This window comes from Natrix helvetica (assembly GCF_964273705.1).
Source record: "Natrix helvetica genome assembly, chromosome: 1".
In the NCBI taxonomy this organism is placed as follows: Eukaryota; Metazoa; Chordata; class Lepidosauria; order Squamata; family Natricidae; genus Natrix; species Natrix helvetica.
The window spans coordinates 247,485,220-247,505,170 of record NC_138548.1 but is presented as its reverse complement, the minus strand read 5'-3'; the positions used below and the strand labels follow the sequence as shown (position 1 = coordinate 247,505,170).

General features: G+C 41.5%; 2 protein-coding genes across 6 annotated transcripts in view; both read right to left on the bottom strand.

Moving 5' to 3' along the window:
• LLGL2 (LLGL scribble cell polarity complex component 2) overlaps positions 1 to 19,951 on the bottom strand; it is a 377,463-nt gene that overhangs the window by 74,249 nt on the left and 283,263 nt on the right. The gene's annotated exons all lie outside the window — the stretch shown is intronic.
• Positions 1,917 to 18,040, bottom strand: TSEN54 (tRNA splicing endonuclease subunit 54). 5 transcript variants are annotated; one of them, XM_081956979.1, is made up of 11 exons: positions 17,832 to 18,040; positions 15,656 to 15,812; positions 13,754 to 13,817; positions 12,927 to 13,010; positions 11,358 to 11,456; positions 9,957 to 10,009; positions 9,591 to 9,686; positions 6,730 to 7,340; positions 5,920 to 5,980; positions 3,707 to 3,823; positions 1,917 to 2,950 (listed from the first exon to the last, which is right to left on the bottom strand). In XM_081956979.1, exons 2-11 carry the CDS (start codon positions 15,730 to 15,732, stop codon positions 2,800 to 2,802), a joined length of 1,413 nt encoding a protein of 470 aa, XP_081813105.1. In that variant the 5' UTR covers positions 15,733 to 15,812; positions 17,832 to 18,040; the 3' UTR covers positions 1,917 to 2,799. The 5 variants fall into 5 exon arrangements, with proteins under 5 accessions (XP_081813105.1, XP_081813103.1, XP_081813104.1 ...); XM_081956977.1 differs by having other exon boundaries at positions 15,648 to 15,812; positions 17,736 to 18,039; XM_081956978.1 differs by having other exon boundaries at positions 17,736 to 18,039.

Genomic DNA, 19,951 nt, shown 5'->3' with positions numbered 1-19,951 from the left:
TAGTCTAGCATGTTAATTAACTCACCCTACAGCTACACAATCTTCTTGCTCCTACTTATTATAGTTATATATGTCTCTACATACGCCAAAACATCTTAGTACAGTTTAAACCAGTGTTTTCAACTTTGGCAATGGCGACTTGAAGAGGTGTGGACCTCATCTCTCAGGATTTCTCAGACAGCTTTGGTTGGTTTAAACCAGTGGTGGTCAACCTGGTCCCTACCGCCCACTAGTGGACGTTCCAGCTTTCATGGTGGGCGGTAGGGATTTGCTGTAACTCTGGTTTATAAATTTTATAAAGTTATTTCCCTACTTTATAAATCACCATTACTGTGGAACCGGTGGGCGGTTAGAAAATTTAACTACTAACAAGAGATACAAAAGTGGGCGGTAGGTATAAAAAGGTTGACTACCCCTGGTTTAAACTATAGTCAAGATGCCTTTCAGCGACATATAAGGATTTGATTTTGCTAACATCTGTCAAATTTATTTTACCTTTCAGTCCACATCCTTAACGCCACTTTTCATTCAGAAGTGTGCAACAATTCATGGATTGCAATGCAAGGCTATGAAGCGTTTGTTCAGGAACCCAACGTCATTATCCGCTCTTGTCTTGTGTTTTCACTAAGGCAGATATATATACAAAATCTAATTCAAGACTGAATAAAAAAGCAGGCTAGAAAACAACTGTAGAAAAAAGTACTCTCTTCTATTCCTCTTCACATGTAAAAGTGAAAAGCTGAGGCGAATCATTTGCACTCTCTACTTCAGGTGAAAGAGAGCACACACACTATCACAATAAGCTGTTGCCCTTCAAAACTTAATCACTATCTCTACACATCAGGATATCTATCTTATCTGCTAGCTCTAAGTAGGTATTCTCAAATCTGGAGCAACTTGCACATGAAGGCAACCTGAACCCTATCTCCAGTTCACTGTCCAAGTGGTGAGGGTTTCTTGCAGAATGTCAGAGAGCAACTATTTACAGATGACAAGCCTTTGAACGGATATTTTGGCTTCCATAAGACACGAGATGATATCGCTGCAGATCCCTTTCATGGGATCCCTTTTATGCAGACAATCCACTGAGAGCAGCATGCGTGAAGGTTTTCTTTTAGTCCTTCAAACTCATGCAAATGCATTCAGGAGGCTCCTAACACTTAAGTGATATGGGGGCATTTTGTCTTTGACAAACACAGTGTGTAGTGCTTATCATAAATATAGACAATTTGTTATAATTGCCAACAGTAGCAATTATAAACCACCACGAGAGAAGAAAGTCTCAAGATACACATGCCCTATATCAGTAACCCATGCTCTGATCATCACCCAATCGGGTGACTGTAGTTTCAATTCTGCATGGAATTTCCTTTGAAGAAGACACAGCAGCTCTGGCTGGCGTATAATGCAGCAGGTGGACTCTTAGTGGGCCAATTCCAGCAGTGTAGAATTATACTTATGTTAAATTCATTGCAATCGGTCACCCAAGATTTCTACTGAAATTCAAAATGCTGGTTGTTTTATTTAAAGGCCTACAATGCAGAACTTAAATACATCACACAACACACAACTCCTTTGGCCCAGGGGCTGCTAAAACAAGGTACATGAGATGTGATTCTTCTCTGATAACCCCCACCCTTTGAAAAATACCCTCCTGCCCAGAAGTATGTGCAACTCCCATTTTTCAAAAACAAAAATGTGTTTCCATGAGCCTTTGGTCCCAGTTGACTCTTATGGGTGCTGATCTGAATAGTTTTGCTCTTTGGTGATGGGCATTTTTAAAATCCTCATATTTGTTGCTCCTCTGGGACTGGGAGAGATTATAACCACTATAAATATTTACAAATATATATTTTTATGCATATATTGCATACATCATTTTGCAAAGAAAAGATGTTACACGAAATCTTTTAAAGTTCTGTTAAGACAAATAATTTTATTGCTTCTGTTTCCAAACTGAAATAATGGAAAATGCAAAATATTTTTTCTCCAATTTCTATGTAAAAATCCTCATGACAGCTACTCTTAAACAAGGAAATATTCAGTGCCCTTTTTCCTAGTAACAGTGCAACATTCAACTGCCTTGGAATTTCATAGTAAGGAGAAAATATCAGGATCTGCAGGGGGAAAAAAGCCATAGCAACCAAGAATGTAAAATAAACTTGCTGATATAATAAACCTTTTTAAATTGCATCTGGAAGAGATGCTAGAAAACAAAAATCGTGGTCTTCCACTAACCAAATCCTAAGAAAATTAGGTAAATCTTTTAGATCTGCAAATAGAAACTAAGGGTTGATATAATTCCATTGATTCCGGCCTTCAACTTTTCTTGTAGAAAAAGTAACACATGATCTATATATCCATCTATTCTCATATGTTCCATGTTTGGGTCTGGAACTGAAGATTACTAAGAAAAAAAAATATTTTTGTCTTTGCTATTTGATGATTCATGAAAGTAGCTTCCAACTTTTACATTCAGCTGATGCCAAAATATATTTTGGGACTCTGTCTAGGCTCAAATTCGTGAACTGTTCCAGATTGGCAGAAATGCTAGCTTAGGTAACAGCAAACTAAAAACAGAATTTGTGGATTAAAACAATAAAATAACTGTGTTTCTAACCAGAAGAGATGTTGTTGGAACGGATCTTTCTTTTTAGGCTCTTGCTATATAGAATATATGTCCTCTGGCAGCACAGTACTGTTAAATCAGAACTCCGGACGATAGCCTACTGAACAATGTCAAACCCTTAGTAATCTTTTATTTCAACACACCCATTTATAAAACAGCTTTTCTCAGTATCAGGGATAAATATCAATTGGCAATTTGAATTCCTTAAAAGAGAAGAAAGCGAGGTTTCCGTTGTCAACAAGAGCAAACACCACCGGAATATCTCCACTTTGATAAGACAGTTGCTTGACAATCTTCAGGGATGGGACCTGCTCATCAAAACTGGGGGAAAAAAGAAAAACAACTCAACATTTTAAAAAATATATTTGATAATAATTTTAAAGAGTCACATCATAAAAAGTATTACTGTATCTGGGGGCAAGAGACAGAACATATCTGTTCCAATGAAACTTAGAACTATTTATTTATTTTTTAAAAAAGAGTTTCAGTTCTCGATGTTAAAAGCAAGAACTCCAATAACAACCAGTATTGTTAGATCCAATAACTGGAGGATCTAGTTTCAGGGTGGACTGGGATCGGTCCTAAATCTGTTTGCGCAGCCATCTATCACAACAGATTCATCACACGCAGAACAACTGTTGCCCAGGGGTGGGATTCAAAAATTTTAGCAATCAGTTCTCTGCCCGGTTGCTGGGCGGGCGTGGCCATGGTGGGTGTGGTCTACTTGCCTCCTGCACTACAGTGGCAGGGAGACGCTTTTGCGCCCTCCCCAGGCTCCGGAGGCCGGAAACACGCCCATTTCCATAACTTCCAGGAGGCCTGTTTTTCGCTCTCCCCAGGCTCCGGAGGCTTCCCTCGAGGTTTAGGGCGGGGCCAGCCAGTTCTTGCAACTACCCATTCGGCAAACCAATTGTAAAAGTAGCATCCAGTTTGCCCGAACCGGTCCGAACCAGCTGAATCCCATCCCTGCGGTTACCTCTTTCTTTCTCTTTTCCATCAAACCAAACTGGACAAGCCATGTGAACACATGAGCAAAATCTATAGCAGATTGAAATTAAGATTACAAGCACCTATTACCTTTGAACGCACATCCGGACATAAGGCTTCCCAGGATCATTCTTTTTAAAAGTTGAAGCACCATCAGCAGGATACACATCAAAATCTATTTTTAGCTCTGATGAATCATTCTGTAATCTGTGGAGGTTAATCATTAGTACAAAAATATCAGCCATTCTCTGATATGCCAAAGGAGGAGAAGGGGGGGGGGGATCTTCATGTATAGCAAACTTAGCAGGAATTATAATTAGCCTTCTCCCTATCTTTTAGCAACCCCAAAAGGTTAATGCTGAAAGTTGGTGGCACAAGGTCTCACTATTTAAGCTGGAAAGGACATGAAAACTATAGCATAGATTGTAAGCTATTCTTTTATACGAAGAAATCCTCACCAGAAATGCCCCAAATAATTCACTTTCCATTATTGGTACAACCCTGTAAAAAGTCTTTTGTTAGGACTGAGTTGGATGAAGGTGCTTGCCAGTAGTGGGATTCAAATTTTTACTGGTTTTGTGATCATGGCTTGGTGGGCATGGCAGGGGAAGGATACTGTAAAATCTCCATTCCCACCCCACTCCAGTGGAAGGTTACTGCAAAATCCCCATTCCCTCCTGATCAGCTGGGACTCGGGAGGCCGAGAATAGATGGGGGCAGGGGCAGTCAGAGGTGGTATTTGCTGGTTCTCTGAACTACTCAAAATTTCCACTACCAGTTCTCCAGAACTGGTCAGAACCTGCTGAATGCCACCTCTGGTGCTTGCTCTTTGACGGTAGTTTGATGGTGAGTTGATTAATTCCTGTGCCTCCCTGTGTCATGTATTCTTTCAGTTTTGTTTGCTTTGTTTTGAGTAGCTATTTACCAGATGTTTTACCCTATAATGCAAGCTGTCTAAAGTCACTTACTAAGGTAGCATAAAATTTGACGATAATAAGCCAATTGCCACAGCTGTCAGTTTTCCCAAAATGTTAATTTTAAGTCCTCATCCATTAAAAAATGATCCCTGAAGGCAGTTGGATAATCCATACTGGACGTGAACATGTTGGCAAGGAAAGAAAGTAGCACGATGGCATATCTGACTCAGGATTAAATTTTGAAATGGTTTCTTAAGAGTGGAATTCAATAGCAAGCAGTGGGAGCGGATGGTGGAAAAAATTACATCCCTTCTCCACAAACACTCAAATGTTTTCAGTACAGAGGATCCCATGGGCTCGTTCTAGTGTCCAAAAAAGAAAAAAAAAGGCAGATAGCCAATGGTACACTGAATGACTAACGTAGCATGAACCTCAACTTCACTTCCCAGGCATGCAATTACAGTAATTACAGTAAAGACCAAACTGCCTCCTTAAACAGGAAAGCATTTGCAGTAAGAGAAAAACCAAAACTCAAATAAATTTTAAGATTCCAGGTACCTCCATCATTTTTAGCCTAAGGGCAAGAGGATGTCCTAGAAAATATTACATACTGAAAAAAATTAAAGCAGATTTCCTCGACTTCATCCGTCTTCCTTATTAGCTTGGGGGACAATGACAATTCTAGTCCAGCATATCTGGTGATTACACAGCTTGGACAGCTATACTTAAGACCAGCAGAGTATGCCTATTGGAATCTGACACTTATTTTATCGGCATTTAGTTAGAAGAATTGCAATTTAACAATTTTACAAGACGTGTATCGTGGTGCACTGCATGAAACATCTTCAAAATGGGATGGAATTATTTGCATTGCACAGAGGCTTAGGGGACTTAAAGTTAGGTGCTGGTCTTTCAAGTAATGCTTCTGACATACAATACAATTTGTAGTGCTATGCATGCTGGGAAAATGATATGGAAGAATCATTTTCCCAGAGTGTTCATATGTGATCATTTGGATCACATAGGAACACAGCACATTACTGCTACTCATTAAAGCAGCTGGATTTTTCATGATCCCATGCAACCCTGAAAAATGCTGCTTTAATGAATAATAGAGATGTCACATGCATATGGGGCAAAACCACTAGTTCCAGAATGTTTTCCAAGTGTAAATTAATGATTTGTAATGCTTGGAAGTAAATATCCCCAAGTATATGCTATATGAGAAAAACCTATGACCCTCCAGAAATTGTTAAACCTGAACTGCCAGAGCTCCAGCTAGTAGGGTTACAGGTTCTGCATCCTGCTCAATATGACTGTTGCTCATACTTACAATTACCGGGACAGATTAAAAGCATTTAGCTCATTTTCTGGTTTGATACTTACTGAAATGCTTCCTCCAATAAGCGTGAGGGTTGGAAAACACTGATCTGTTGAAGGATGTCAGCTGGAAGGAAAGGAAAGAAATTTGGATTAGGGCCTTCACAAAACATGCCTCTGCCACCAAGCCAGCTATTCTGACATTCAGAAATACCCATCATCTTAAAGAAGGTGTATCCTTCTTCAGAGAACAAAGGTCAGACTTTTTTCTCTTTTTCAGAAGCCTTGATATTGTTCTGACCGAGGCTTCCCAAGAGCATGAAGCAAACTCCTTGTCCCGACAAAAAACCCTTTGATTAATTTATTGTGAATTCTGCTCATTCACATCCAGCAAAGTCTTTCAAGGGAGGATTTACAGTCACAGACCTTATCTGGCTTGGAGAGCTACCAGCCAATACCTGCAAAACTTGGCAAGGAGTCTCAGGAGAGTCACTAACCAATTAAGCGAACTAATTGTCTCCATCAAACTCCACTCCCCTTTCCTCCTCTTTTATTTCCTCTGGGAGGGGCCATTCATTGTCCACCTGTGGCCTTACTCCCAAGTTGGCCCCTGTTCTTTAGGTGTTCCTTTCGTCTGGCAACTCTGCGCATGCGCACACTGGGAACAGGCTCCAGCTGTTCGTCTGCCTCACTGATATCTGACTCTGAAGGCAGCTGATAACTGGCATACGGCTCTGGCTCCCTCTCCGCCTCTGACACAGAGCCCTCATCAGAGCCTTCCCCAGATTCCAGGACTGGCCCATATTCCTCCCCAACCTCCTCACTGTCTGAATCTGCTGCCAGCTCCACTGGCCACTGGCGGTCCACAACAGATACCTGTGGAAAGTCCTTGGCTTGGTTTCACAAGTGGGGCGATTGTCTGTATGCAGAGATCTTCCCGACCACTCCTCTCTCTCAGAAGTGCCTTGTACTCTTGCCAGGTTGTGCAACGCTGGACTTCGGCATCCTCATTGACACTGATTTTGTATCTGCTCTCCCACTTCAGCTGCTCCTGTTCCTTGCGGGTCAACCGGTCCTGTTTCTGATTGAGCCGCCTGCGCCAATGGCTTGCGTCAATTGCCTGTGCTGTTACGTTCTCTGGGAGGAGCCTCTTATCAGGCTCTGGCAGGAAGACCTGAGGGCAATCAGCCCCCATGTTAGGAAAACCAAAGGAGGTGAAATTCCACCTGGATGCACAGGTATCCTTATGGCTTTCCGCAAAGGTCTCTTTGTAGTCCTGAGAACAGGTGGGCAATTCACTGCAGTCTCTTGTGACACCTGAAGATGGGACCAATTCAATATTTGCAATTTTTGGATCCGGTGTCTTTATTGTTGCTTTGGGTGAACCATCTAATGCGGTAGAACTGGAATTAGCATGAAGGATCTTAGCCTTTTTGGGTGACCGTTCTTGGGATTTCTCAGATAGCTTGGGTTTCTTCTCTTGCGATCTTATAAAAGAGGAGAGGATAAAAACATGGGCACAGATTATCTGTTACTATCCCAGAATTATTCAAACCCGTTATTCATAAACTGTCGTTCAAAAGGATGCAAGTAATTATACCTCATTCCCCTTTAATCATTTTTTCAACCAATAATTTAGTCCATTCAAAAACCTCTAGACATGTAAAATACTCAAACAAGTTATTTAGTTGGTGGATCAAACTAGGGGTTTAAAAGTGACAGCTTTTATTTGATCGTTGGGAACCAATGAGAAGCAGTATGCAAGTTTAATGAAGTATTATCAATGGTTTAATTTCTTAACAGTTTATTAAACTAGCTACGTCAGTTGAATTCTGAACCACTTGAAAGGTATTAACTATTTTTGAGGACAGCTGCATGACATTAAACATTCCTAGAGCATAAGCCCACCATAGCATGGCCATCCCTGTGTTCAGGAAAGGGCATTGCTGTGTGCCAGAATTTTTTTTGCTAAGGGTTGATCTGTGTATTGAAATTTTGGATAAAGACGTAATTAATGCTGTACCTGCTTCTTCAGTGGGTATGCACTGTCGTCCAGAATACATCTAGCACCAAATTTTTAAACCTGCAAACCACCTGTTGACCAATAAAGTTTCCATCTTCTTGAGACTTTAACTTAAAGGTAAATGTTTCCCTCGGACATATGTGCTTGTCGTTCCCGACTCTAGGGAGCAGTGCTCATCTCCGTTTCAAAGCCAAAGAGCCAGCACTGTCCGAAGACATCTCCTTGGTCATGTGGCTGGCCTGACTAAACACTGAAGGCGCACGGAACACTGTTACCTTCCCACCAAAGGTGGCCCCTATTTTTTCTACTTGCATTTTTAAATGCTTTCGTACTGCTAGGTTGGCGGAAGCTGGGACAAGTAACGGGAGCTCACTCCATTACAAGGCGCTAGGGATTCGAACCGCTGAACTGCTGACCTTCTGATCGACAAGCTCAGTGTCTTAGCCACTGAGCCACTGCATCCCTGTGATTTTAACTTATTTGTTCTCATTTATCCCTCTGCCAAATCCAGATAGTGAATTAGCATCTCCAGACCCTCCCTTGATTAAGGTAACTCAGAGAAATAAAACTTGGTGTTCCCAACATAATGATGATCTTATTTCAAAACCTTCAAAATGACTGATCTCATATGTACTTAAAATGGCAACAGGATGATCCCCCTACGGTGTGTCACTCAGAACAGTCACTCCTGGTTTTTTTTTAAGTGGGCAAGTCATACAGGTATGCCTTGTAATATATTTTTCTTACTAACTGTAGCTAATTTTTCATTTTTAAAATCAGGGACCAGAAATCTATGATCCTCAAGTACTCCCACTATAGGAAGTCCTTGACTTAAGGACTGTAATGGAACCTGCCCATCATGGTTATAACTTGTGACCGGCATCAATATGCTCACCTACGTGACTAAGTAAATTTTGTGACCTTTTTTTGCAGTAGTCATTAAGTGAACCTGCAGTTGTTAAGTGAAGCAACGGTTCACCACAGGCAGTTTTGCCAAAAAACAAAAATAAATGCCAGTTGGGGGCAAAAACATTGTAGAATGCCATCATGTGACCACAGAACGTTGCAAACATCATAAATATGGCCCAATTGATATAGGGACCTGAAGTGTGGACATGGAATCGCAGGAGGGGCACAATTGTTGGAATTGTTCAAATTCAGGACAAAAGCACTCCTAAGAGGTCCATCGTAACCTCAAATACTTTCTCGGCAATGGGTTGTAAGTTAAAGACTGCCTGTAGTGGGAGTACCTGTACACTATTGGCCATGTTGGCTGGGGTTGCTACAAATTATGTTCAGCAGTAACTCGCTCTCCATCTAGAGGCGTGATAGCGAACTTATGGCACGTGTGCCAGAGGTGGCACGAAGAGCCCTCTCTGTGGGCGGGCATGCCATCGCCAACTGCTTTTCCAGCTCCCGTCACGCGCACTGGAACCCAGAAGACAGCAGCTGGCCGGCACAATGGAACCTGGAAGAGCAGCTGGCCGCTGCGCACATGTGCACTAGCCAGCTGCTATCTTCTGAGTTCTGGTGCTCCGATGCGCACACGCTCCAATGTTGGCACTCGGTGCCGAAAAGGTTAACCATCACTGATCTAAAGCAAGAGACACATATGAAGGCAAGAACAAAACAGATGCATTTCTCAGTGCTTAATTCCATGCCCACCTGGGCTGGCTTGTCAAGGCCATCACTCCCATTGCCCACATGCTTTTACCCGGGGCTGGAGCATCTCCTCTTGTGGCTGCTTCTCTCCCTGCTTTGGTAGTGGCTATCCAGATTCAGCTGCCTCTCGTAAGGTGTTGGAACAGTGCTGTAAAAGAGAGATCCACCCAAAAAAGATCAAAACAATCGGTTCAGAGACAGCAACAAGTCACAGGAAAAAAGCAAACCTTTCCTCCTTTTTCTTCACTGATTAACCACCTGCTCAGTTAAAATCAAACAGAGAAGCAAAAGGCCAGAAGAGAAATACAATCATCTCAGGAAGTAGGGATATTGAGAGGGGAGAAGAGGGAGCAAAGTTAAAGAGATGCACAATGGACACACTGCCAGGAGAGAGGGAAAATGATTGTCAAACAATTACCTGGAATGGAATCTCAAAACGATGTAACCCAGTCGCTTCAAGTGGCTATATACCTTACAATAGGGATGAAATGTAAGCAGTTCACATGAGAAAGGACTCTACATTCTTTAGAGATTCAGTTATCAAACTCTTTTTAACCTGAACTGTGAAGTCACCTTCTTATTGGTAGGTGGTTCACACATACAATGTCTCCCATATATACATACAGGATGATTTGTAGATGCTCCCAGTTGTTAAAAAGGTGTATCTATATCAAAGAGGCATTTAAATAGCCATTTGTCATGCAAACAAAACTTTGAATACATTAAAGTCAACCACACAAAATCAATTTAACTGATTCAACTTGCAACCTTCACAAAGCACAGAAAATTAGGGCTGCAAGATCCACACCAGAAGGCAGTTGTGTCAAACTATTTCCATAAGGCTGACAAGAAAACATAGGCCTATCCATGTAGTTGCTAGGAGTTGAGCCCCATTTCAAGGGAAACTTTACTTTTTTAACTTCCAAGTAAACATATAAAATTGTAATACAAATGTGACGAGACCCCAAAACTACAAATGACATGGGGGTAGTTAACATGCTGCATCGTTTTTAAAATTTAACAACGATCGCTCTTTTCATCTGAGCACAACAAATATTGTTTTTTTACCCACAGAATATCATGATTTTAATTAATGAGATTTTGTACCCCATGGTCTCTAAGGATTCCAATCAATATTGAAGTCTCTGCTAAATAAACTTAAGAACACCATAGAAATGTTTCACTGATATCTGCTCTCTTTTTAAAACAAACCACCCCTTAAAATAAGGAAGACACTATATAATAATCAGATATCACAAAAGGCTCAATGCAATCGGCATTTGCATTGATGGAGGTATGAAATATTATTAACGTTGTAAATTATTAACAAGTTAAACAACAGTATGTTTTTCATTCAACCATCAAGTCCCTAGGCAAACTGGTAAAGCTAAGGACAGTTGCCTGAATTCTGCATATTGGACCTAATACTGTATTTGCTCAGGCCATTCAGCAATATTTAGGTTGGACTGCAACTTGAAGTATTTAAGCAAGTGCCCATTATTGATGCTTCAAAGGCAGGACTAGAAACAGGATTTTAATGAGTAATTCCCCTTTTCAGTCTACTCCACTTTTTAGGGAATACCATCAAGATACCATACTGCACAGTAATATTGTCCTTGTGAAAATAAAGCTGGACAGCAGCATTCATTGTTTAAGCAGTTAACCTCAAATTTCAATGGAATATCGTCACATGCCCATTCACGTCAACTTAACTGCACAACTAATTGTGATAATATAATTACAACAGAACTGCCTGCTTTGAAATTTAATGCTTCTTTTAAATTGCCAAATTTTACTTCCAATTGTACTTGAAATGCACCTGGTATTTTGGTAGGCTGACCGACTTTGGAGACAGCAGATCCTCATAAGCTTCCTGGACTGACAAAGGTAGGTCTTTGTAAAATAACTGGAGGGATCCCTGTAAGAAAAAAAAAAACAATGTTCAGGAACTGTGCAAACCTATCATTGTGGCCATTGCCTCAGATATTCCCTGGGATCTGAAGAACTACACCAAGAGCTGCACATGTCAACTGGATGTCTGCAGAGATGCTCCTTGTGTAAAATGGTCTTTGAGGTCATAATTTCTGCCCCAAAGTAATTATAAAGTGTGGTGTATTTTGATAGCATCGTTTAGCAATGGCAATCCCAGCAGTCCCCATTCCCGTTGTTAAATGAGGTTTGCAGGTTAAGGGAGGACCTCACATTATTTCAGCTTGGGACTTTCGGTCAGCTTCCATCAAACAAACTCAATCGGGAAGACAGCTGGAAGTTGCAATTCCTGATCATAACAAGCCTTTTCTTAGGTGCTGGCAAGGCATGCAGCAGGCAGGTGAGAGTGCTGACATGCAAATGGGCAGGGTGTGGGTGCTGTAGCCTGGCACAAGTGGGTAGATGTGCTGCAGTGCAAGCATAGCTGGGTAGGGAAGCATGCCTTCTCAGGAGAAAAAGCAATGGGAGCAAGAACAACTTGCAACCTTACCCTCGCTTCCAAATTGACTTTACTTGTGGAAAGCCAGCAAAGGTTGCAAATAGTGATCACATGACCACAGGGTGTTGCAACCATCACACATGTGAGTCAGTTATCATGTGCCTGTATTGTAATTGTGTGATCATATGGGTGCTATGGTAGCCACAACTTTGAGGATTGGTTGTTAAGTACCACTTGTTCAGTGCTTTGAACAATTGCTGAGTGAGTGTTTGTTAACCTATAATCTCAAGATACAAGAATTGGTTTTACAGTACAGTATGGCTTATAGAACGATCACACACAGAATGATCACACAGACCCACAGAATGGGGGCAAATTCTGTAAATAAAACACCTGCAATGAGAATACTGCAGCAGTCTTGATGATACCCAATTCCTAGAACTGTACACTGGTATTTATAAAGTCACGTACATCTATATTTTTCAAACAGATGTGCTTTCTGCAGAAGAAACTAGTGTTGCAATATCAGGGAATGGGAGATGGGAACATTTCCTGCGAGTCTGCTCATCCTAACCTGCATGTTCATAAGAAAGGTTTGACATGAAGATGTGGCATTTATTCAGAAGATCTTCTGTGTAATACTGATTGTGCAGGATTCTCAATCTTATGGAGATTGCAGTGTGGTTACTCTATCATTTCAGACATTCCCATTAGTACAAGGTTAAGACAGAGAGCCAACTTCCCTAAACAGATTTCTTCTTTAACTCTTGAAAAAGTATTATATGGCTATAGTCACCCCACCTAACTAATCCTGTTTTCCAAATACATAGACAACTTTCTTTCTCAATTTACATGATTATTCTGCGGCAAAATTTGGAACTATGTGTCAAGACAACAGAACAGGAGAGATGCTTAGCTACATGAAACCGCTTCATAAGCTTGTAGGTATGATTTACTTACGCATTCTAGGAGATACAAGGCTTCTTCTGGAAGCAGGCACTGTTTTCCATGCTGTGTAAATCCCATGGTTTGCCAGAATTTCCCCTGAGGGCAACAACAAACAATGTTAATTTAAGAGATCAATCCTCTATTAACATTTCCAAAAGAACAAAATAAGTTCTGAGGTTTTTGAAGCATTCTAGGAGTCTTTCACTTCGTGATTCAGTTGGAGCATCTCTATCTGAATTAAGACTATACTGAAGAAGGGAATCTCATCCTTGTGCCAAAGGCTTGAATTACAATTAGGGAACATAAAACCCCAGAATTCTTGGTCTCTCAATGCACCCTATTGTATATGCGTGGGAGAAGTTAGTCTGATGTCCAGTTCTCCCAAGTTCAGGGATTGAATTATTGGAGGTGAGACAATAAGAAGTATTCAATAACCTTGTTGTCTTAATTTTCTAAACAGCCGTCTTTTAGACCACTATGGGAGACAGGAAACAAATCAAGAGTAACAGATTTCATTTGCTCATCCCGTATCTTCTTTACCCAATATATCATCTTCCAAGAATCATAGCTGGTTCCAGTATAAACACTGCCACAGCTACAAGCTAAACACTGCAAATACAGGTTTTTTTTTAGCCATCTGATGAAAGAGAGAGGGCACACATTATTCGGTGGCGATGTCATAATATGAAAACTGAAATCAAACCCCACTAGTTCTGGCTCTGATCTGAAAGAAGCCTGTGGCTACTGATATGTGCTGCTCTGAGATAGAAGTTGGTAACAGTAAGTTATTTAAGAGAGTAGGAATGACATCATATAAAAGATACAGTAGTAAAACTTACTGCAGGGGATTTCAGTTCCACAATACTTTCCTGGGGCTTCCACTCAGCCTTCACCAAACTTCCCCTATAAAGGAAATTTAAAAAGAAGAGTCTCTATTTGTTCATTCTCCAATATTCTTGGCAATGAAAAAGGGGTTAAGAAGTTATTTTAATTTTAACAGGAAGCAGAAGATTTACATCTTCTTAAAATAGGTCCAGAGCAGCTCCAGAATTACTATGCATAAACAACAGATTATTGAACCCCCCCCCCAAAAAAACCCATTTTCTACCAGCACAGAACAGCTAATAGAAAAGACACAGCTCTAGAAAGAAATAATTTGTGGTGTCTAGATCACAGAGGACTTACTCTTGGTCCTAGGATTTTAAATAAGTTAACCTGTTGTGAGAGAGTGAAGTTGGGGTTGCTTTCTGTGCTTTGGAAAAGCAGCTGCAGCCAGGCAGAAATGCTCCCCCCCCCCCATCCCTCATGCCGTCATACATTCACTTTACTCACAAGCATCTAAGCCAGTGTTGCCGCTGCCTATGATAATTGAGCCACTCCCTGGTGTTTTCAAGGATGTGCTGATGCCCAGAGGCAGCATCTCTCCACCTCAGGCCCTTGGCTTACAAGAGCAAATGCTAAGACAGAGTGGAGAAGGGTGTAGGAGGAAAGGTGGTAGCAAATGGCATATAGAGGGGAAGCAGAGGCATGAGATTGGCTCAGTGGTGAAATTCAAATTTTTTTACTACCGATTCTGTGTGCTGGGCAGGGGAAGGATACCGCAAAATCTCCATTCCCACCCCACTCCAGGGAAAGATATTGCAAAATCCCCATTCCTTCCCCACTCTGGGGCCTGCCAGAGGTGGTATTTGCCAGTTCTCCGAACTACTCAAAGTTTCCGCTACCGGTTCCCCAGAACCTCTCAGAACCTGCTGAATTTCACCCCTGGATTGGCTGTTATTATGAAATGGTAAGAGGACTTTCATTCAACTGCCAGGATCACAAGTTACTCTATATCCTGCTGGCAGTTCTGCTTAGAACCTTGGCAGCAACTAGAAAATGATTAACCACACTGAAAAAGCACCTCATCCCAATCAATACAAGAACTTTTGGAAAAAGGCAAATAATGCCTTTGGCCAATAATGTCTATCACAAAGGATACTATGGCCATTAATGTCAAAAGCATATAATATAACCAGCATTCCTCTTCCCTCTTTTTATGTAGACCATCCAACAAGATAACAAAAGCAGTCAGTGCCATATTTCAATTTAAAAACTTGACTCAAATGTGTCCAGACTCTAAATGTACCTCAAATTGTGAATCAAAAAATTTCTCAGTTATTTAGCTAAGAACTATGTTACAATACAATACAATAGTAGAGTTGGAAGGGACCTTGGAGGTCTTCTAGTCCAACCCCCTGCCTAGGCAGGAAACCTATACCGTTTCAGACAGATAGCTATCCAACATCTTCTTAAAGACTTCCAGTGTTGGGCATTCACAACTTCTGGAGGCAAGCTGTTCCACTGATTAATTGTTCTAACTGTCAGGAAATTTCTCCTCAGTTCTAAGTTGCTTCTCTCCTTGATTAGTTTCCACCCATTGCTTCTTGTTCTACCCTCAGGTGCCTTGGAGAATAGTTTGACTCCCTCTTCTTTGTGGCAACCCCTGAGATATTGGAACAATGCTATCATGTCTCCCCTAGTCCTTCTTTCTCTTAAGCTAGACATACCCAGTTCCTGTATGTATTTGAGAACTGCCTAAAATACTCCAGTTTGCTGGATCAAGAAAAGTTTTTCCCTTTCCTGTTAACAGAGTCCCTTGTGTAAAACTGGAAAAGCTAAAAACATACTCGACAGAACATTTTAAATTAACTGACAGTTCAGTACTTAGTTCTAGGTGTAATTCATACATACAAACGCACAACACGCTCCTCCTCCAAAAGTTGCCAGTGTTCTTTCCGACATTGATGCAGCTTTGATTCTTGTTCTTCTGCTCCATCAGGAATGAAATCTTTCTGACCAAGTGAACGCTGGGGGATCTTGTGATCACGTGTTCGAGCTGCCAGCAGTTCTGCTGGGCTTCATTGGAGGGGGGAGGAGGAATGGGGGGGGGGAGAGAGAAGGTAAGAATAATCACTTAAATATTCAATTTCTCCATGATGGATTCCTCCAAATATGGTAAACGGTGGCAGATCAGACCACACGTCTATTTAGCCAGCACTATTTCCTATCAACAGCCAATGCCAGCAACTGCTATGACCCACTTAGCAATAGCACTTAGATTTATATATCGCTTCATAGTGCTTTTACAGCCCTCTCGAAGCGGTTTACAGAGTCAGCATATTGTCCCCAACAATCTGGCTCCTCATTTTACCCACCTTGGAAAGATGGAAGGGTGAATCAACCTTGAACCGGTGAGATTTGAACTGCCGAACTACAGCTAGCAGTCAGCTGAAGTAGCCTCCAGTACAGCACTCTAACCACTGACCACTTCCTTTTACTCTTCCTAAATATCCTTCTATTCAACTTCCCCAATTAAGCCCCCGTTTCAGTATGAAGATAATTTATTTTTACATTGTAAGTGTACAACCAGTGTTCCTTCATCTTGGCAACTTTAAAACACGTGGACTTCAACTTCTAGAATTCCCCAATTGCCAAACTTAAAAGCTGACAATGTGGAAAAATGATGGTATATACACTTCTAATCTTTTCTTTAAATTAAAACCTTAAACCTTGTATCCTTTTCAAGAATCACTGTCAGAGCCTACACCACCACCAGTCTGCATGTGTACCCACTCTTTTTGCCAAAATGCCCACCTTACATGGCCCTTTTGCTTATTTTAGTGAAATACCTTTGGAATTCCTCAAACTCTTTTTTTGCACAGGTAGTCCTCAACTTATGAACAATTGAGCCCCAAATTTTATGTTGTTAAGTGAGAAATTTGTTTGGCGAGTTTTGCCCCATTTTACGACCTTATTTGCCACATATGTTAAGTGAATCACTGCAGTTGTTAAATTAATAACATGGTTGTTAACTGAATCTGATTTCCCAATTTACTTCGCTTGTCAGGTCACAAAAGGGAATCACACGACTTCGGAACCCTACTACAACCGTCATAAATGTGAGTTACTCGTTAAGCAACCAAATGTAAATCACATGATCATGGGGATGCTACAATGGTGGTAAGTGTGAAAAATAGCCATGTCACTTTTTCAATGATGTAACCTTGAATGGTCACTAGTCAAATTGTTAAATTGAGGACTACCTATATTTACCTTCCTTAATAGTCATTTACTTTTAAAGATAGTTTTAGTTTAACACATTTCACTTCAAGCCAGAGAGAAAGAAGGGATCATGCAATAAATTATATTTCTATTCTATTCTTTGTTGTGATTTCTCATTTCTTTCCATTTTTAGCATATATATTCTTAACGCGCACATACCCGCAGGCTTCTGCTTTGCACTTTTAGCTCCTGAGATTACCTGCTAATCTGCCTAGCTCGACCTCCCTCTGCCTGCAATATTTTATCACCTTCCCTTCCCCTTCAATCCCTATGGGAGAAGCAGCCCCGCGAAGGACAGACTATTGCAATTCCTCGACAAATGTGATTTCTGCCAAGAGAAAAGGAACGGGCTCCATATACAACTGAAATCATTTCTAGGGAGGGCGGGACCAGCTGAGCACACCGAATGGTTGCGCGCGACCCACTGAAAAGTAGCCGGCTTGTCGTGGGAAGGTAGCCTCTTATTTCCTCCCTGCTTGGGTGAAACCACTGCCCCTGCATCTCGTGTGCAAGCGGGGCTTCCTGGAGCAAAACTCCTGGCTTGCAGGATGTCAGAACGGCCCGGGGACCACGCGGCAAAGGCGCAGGAGGGAGACGTATAACGCCCGTCCCTCCAACACTTCCGGTCGTCTCTCCATCCACCCCCACCCCCGGGGAGGGAAGCGGCTCCTTTAATCTCCTTCATCCCCACGCCGTTCCTCCCTCCCCCGCAGATACCTGAGTAAGCGACGTCCGGCCGGAGGTTCTTCTTCAGCCTCCATGGTGAGGTGCCAGTTCGTATAGCCACTTCTTCGAACTTCCGCTCTTGCCTGCCTTGCCCGCTGGGTCCTAGTGCCGTATTAATCGCGCTTCCGAGCCCAGAATGGCGCGGGTTGAAAACAATCTGTCGTCTCGAAGAAGAAAGCCGACCGGGCACTATCAGGATAACTACGTTTCTAATCCAAATTCTGTTTCACATGGAATTCCCGTCCCTCCATTCATAGAATAGGATAGGATAGGATAGGATAGGATAGGATAGGATAGGATAGGATAGGATAGGATAGGATAGGATAGGATAGGATAGGATAGGATAGGATAGGATAGGATAGAATAGAATAGAATAGAATAGAATTCTTTATTGGCCAAGTGTATTGGACACACAAGGAATCTGTCTTTGGTGCATATGATCTGAGTGTACATAAAAGACAAGATACATTCGTCAAGAATCATAAGGTACAACACTTAATGATAGGCATAGGGTACAAATAAGTAATCAGGAAACAATCACTATCAGTATAAATCGTAAGGATGCAAGCAATAAGTCATTATTATGCAGTCATAAGTGGGAGGAGATGGGTGATAGGATTCATCCAGTCAAACTTTAAGCACAGAATAGTTGTGGCACATAAAGGAAGAAGTGTCATCACACAGATGTGGAGGAGCCTTGATTTAAGCTGGGTATGGCTAGAAAAAGAGGACTAGGGGTGACATGATAGCAATGTTCCAATATTTGAGAGGCTGCAACAAAGAAGTGGGGGGATCAACCTATTCTCCAAAGCACCTGAAAGCAGGACAAGAAGTAATGGATGGAAACTAATCAAGGAGAGGACCAGCCTAGAACTAAGGAGAGATTTCCTGGCAGAACAATTAATCAATGAACCAGCATGCCTCCAGAAGTTGTGGGTGCTCCAACACTGGAAGTTTTTTTAAAAAAAAGATTGGACAACTATTTGTCTGAAATGGTATAGGGGTTCCTGCCTGAGCAGGGAGTTGGACTAGAAGACCTCCAAAGTTTCTTCCAACTCTGTTGTTCTGGATGCCACTGCTAGATCAAATTGGGTACCCAAGGGCTCTGTTTTAGGCCCAGTGCTCTTCAACATATTCATCAATGATTTGGATGAGGGGATAGATGGGGAACTCATCAAATTTGCAGATGACACCAAGCTAGCAGGAATAGCCAACACTCCAGAAGATAGGCTTAAGATACAGAAGGATCTTGACAGACTTGAACATTGGGCACTATCTAACAAAATGAAATTCAATGGTAAAGAAAAGTAAGGTTCTACATTTAGGCAAGAAAAAAAACACAGGTACAGTATAGGTGGTACCTTGCTCAATAGTAGTAACTGTGAGAGGATCTTGGAGTCCTAGTGGACAATCATTTAAATATAAGCCAGCAGTGTACTGCAGCTGCCAAAAAAGCCAATGCAGTTCTAGGCTGCATAAACAGGGACAGAATCAAGATCATGTGAAGTATTAAAACCACTTTATAATGCCTTGGTAAGCCACACTTGGAATACTGCATCCAATTTTGGTCGCCACAATGTTAAAAAGATGTTAAGACTCTAGAAAGAGTGCAGAGAAGAGCAGCAAAGATGATTAGGGGACTCGAGAATAAAACATATAAAGAACGGTTGCTGGAACTGGATATGTCCAATTTAATGAAAAGAAGGACTAGGGGTGACATGATAGCAGTGTTCCGATATCTCAGAGGAGCCACAAAGAATAGAGAGTCAACTATTCTCCAAGGCACCTGAGGGTAGAACAAGAAGCAATGGGTGGAAACTAATCAAGGAGAAATCCAACCTAGAACTAAGGAGAAATTTCCTGACAGCTAGAACAATTAATCAGTGGAACAGCTTGCCTCCAGAAGTTTTCAATTCAATTCAATTCAAACCTTTACTGTCAGAGTACTGTACACAACATGTACAAATGCTCCAACACTGGAAGTTTTAAAGAAGATGTTGGACAACCATTTGTCTGAAGTGGTGTAGGGTTTCCTACGTAGGCAGGGGGTTGGACTAGAAGACCTCCAAGGTCCCTTCCAACTCTTATTCTCTTCTACATTGGCCCCATGGTTAGCTATGCATCATTATTCCCACATGTTCTCATTTCAAGAACACGTTTTTAAATATTTCCAGCTTAGTGTATTTCAGATGTGCAAGGCTTCATAA

Coding starts and splice junctions, on each gene's coding strand:
- TSEN54 (XM_081956977.1), bottom strand. CDS start 17,779: ATGGAGGCTGAAGAAGAACCTCCGGCCGGACGTCGCTTACTCAG. Junction 11,457..12,926: donor CCTTGTATCTCCTAGAATGC/GTAAGTAAATCA, acceptor TTTTTCTTACAG/GGATCCCTCCAGTTATTTTA. Junction 5,981..6,729: donor AAGCCAAGGACTTTCCACAG/GTATCTGTTGTG, acceptor CTTTCCTTCCAG/CTGACATCCTTCAACAGATC.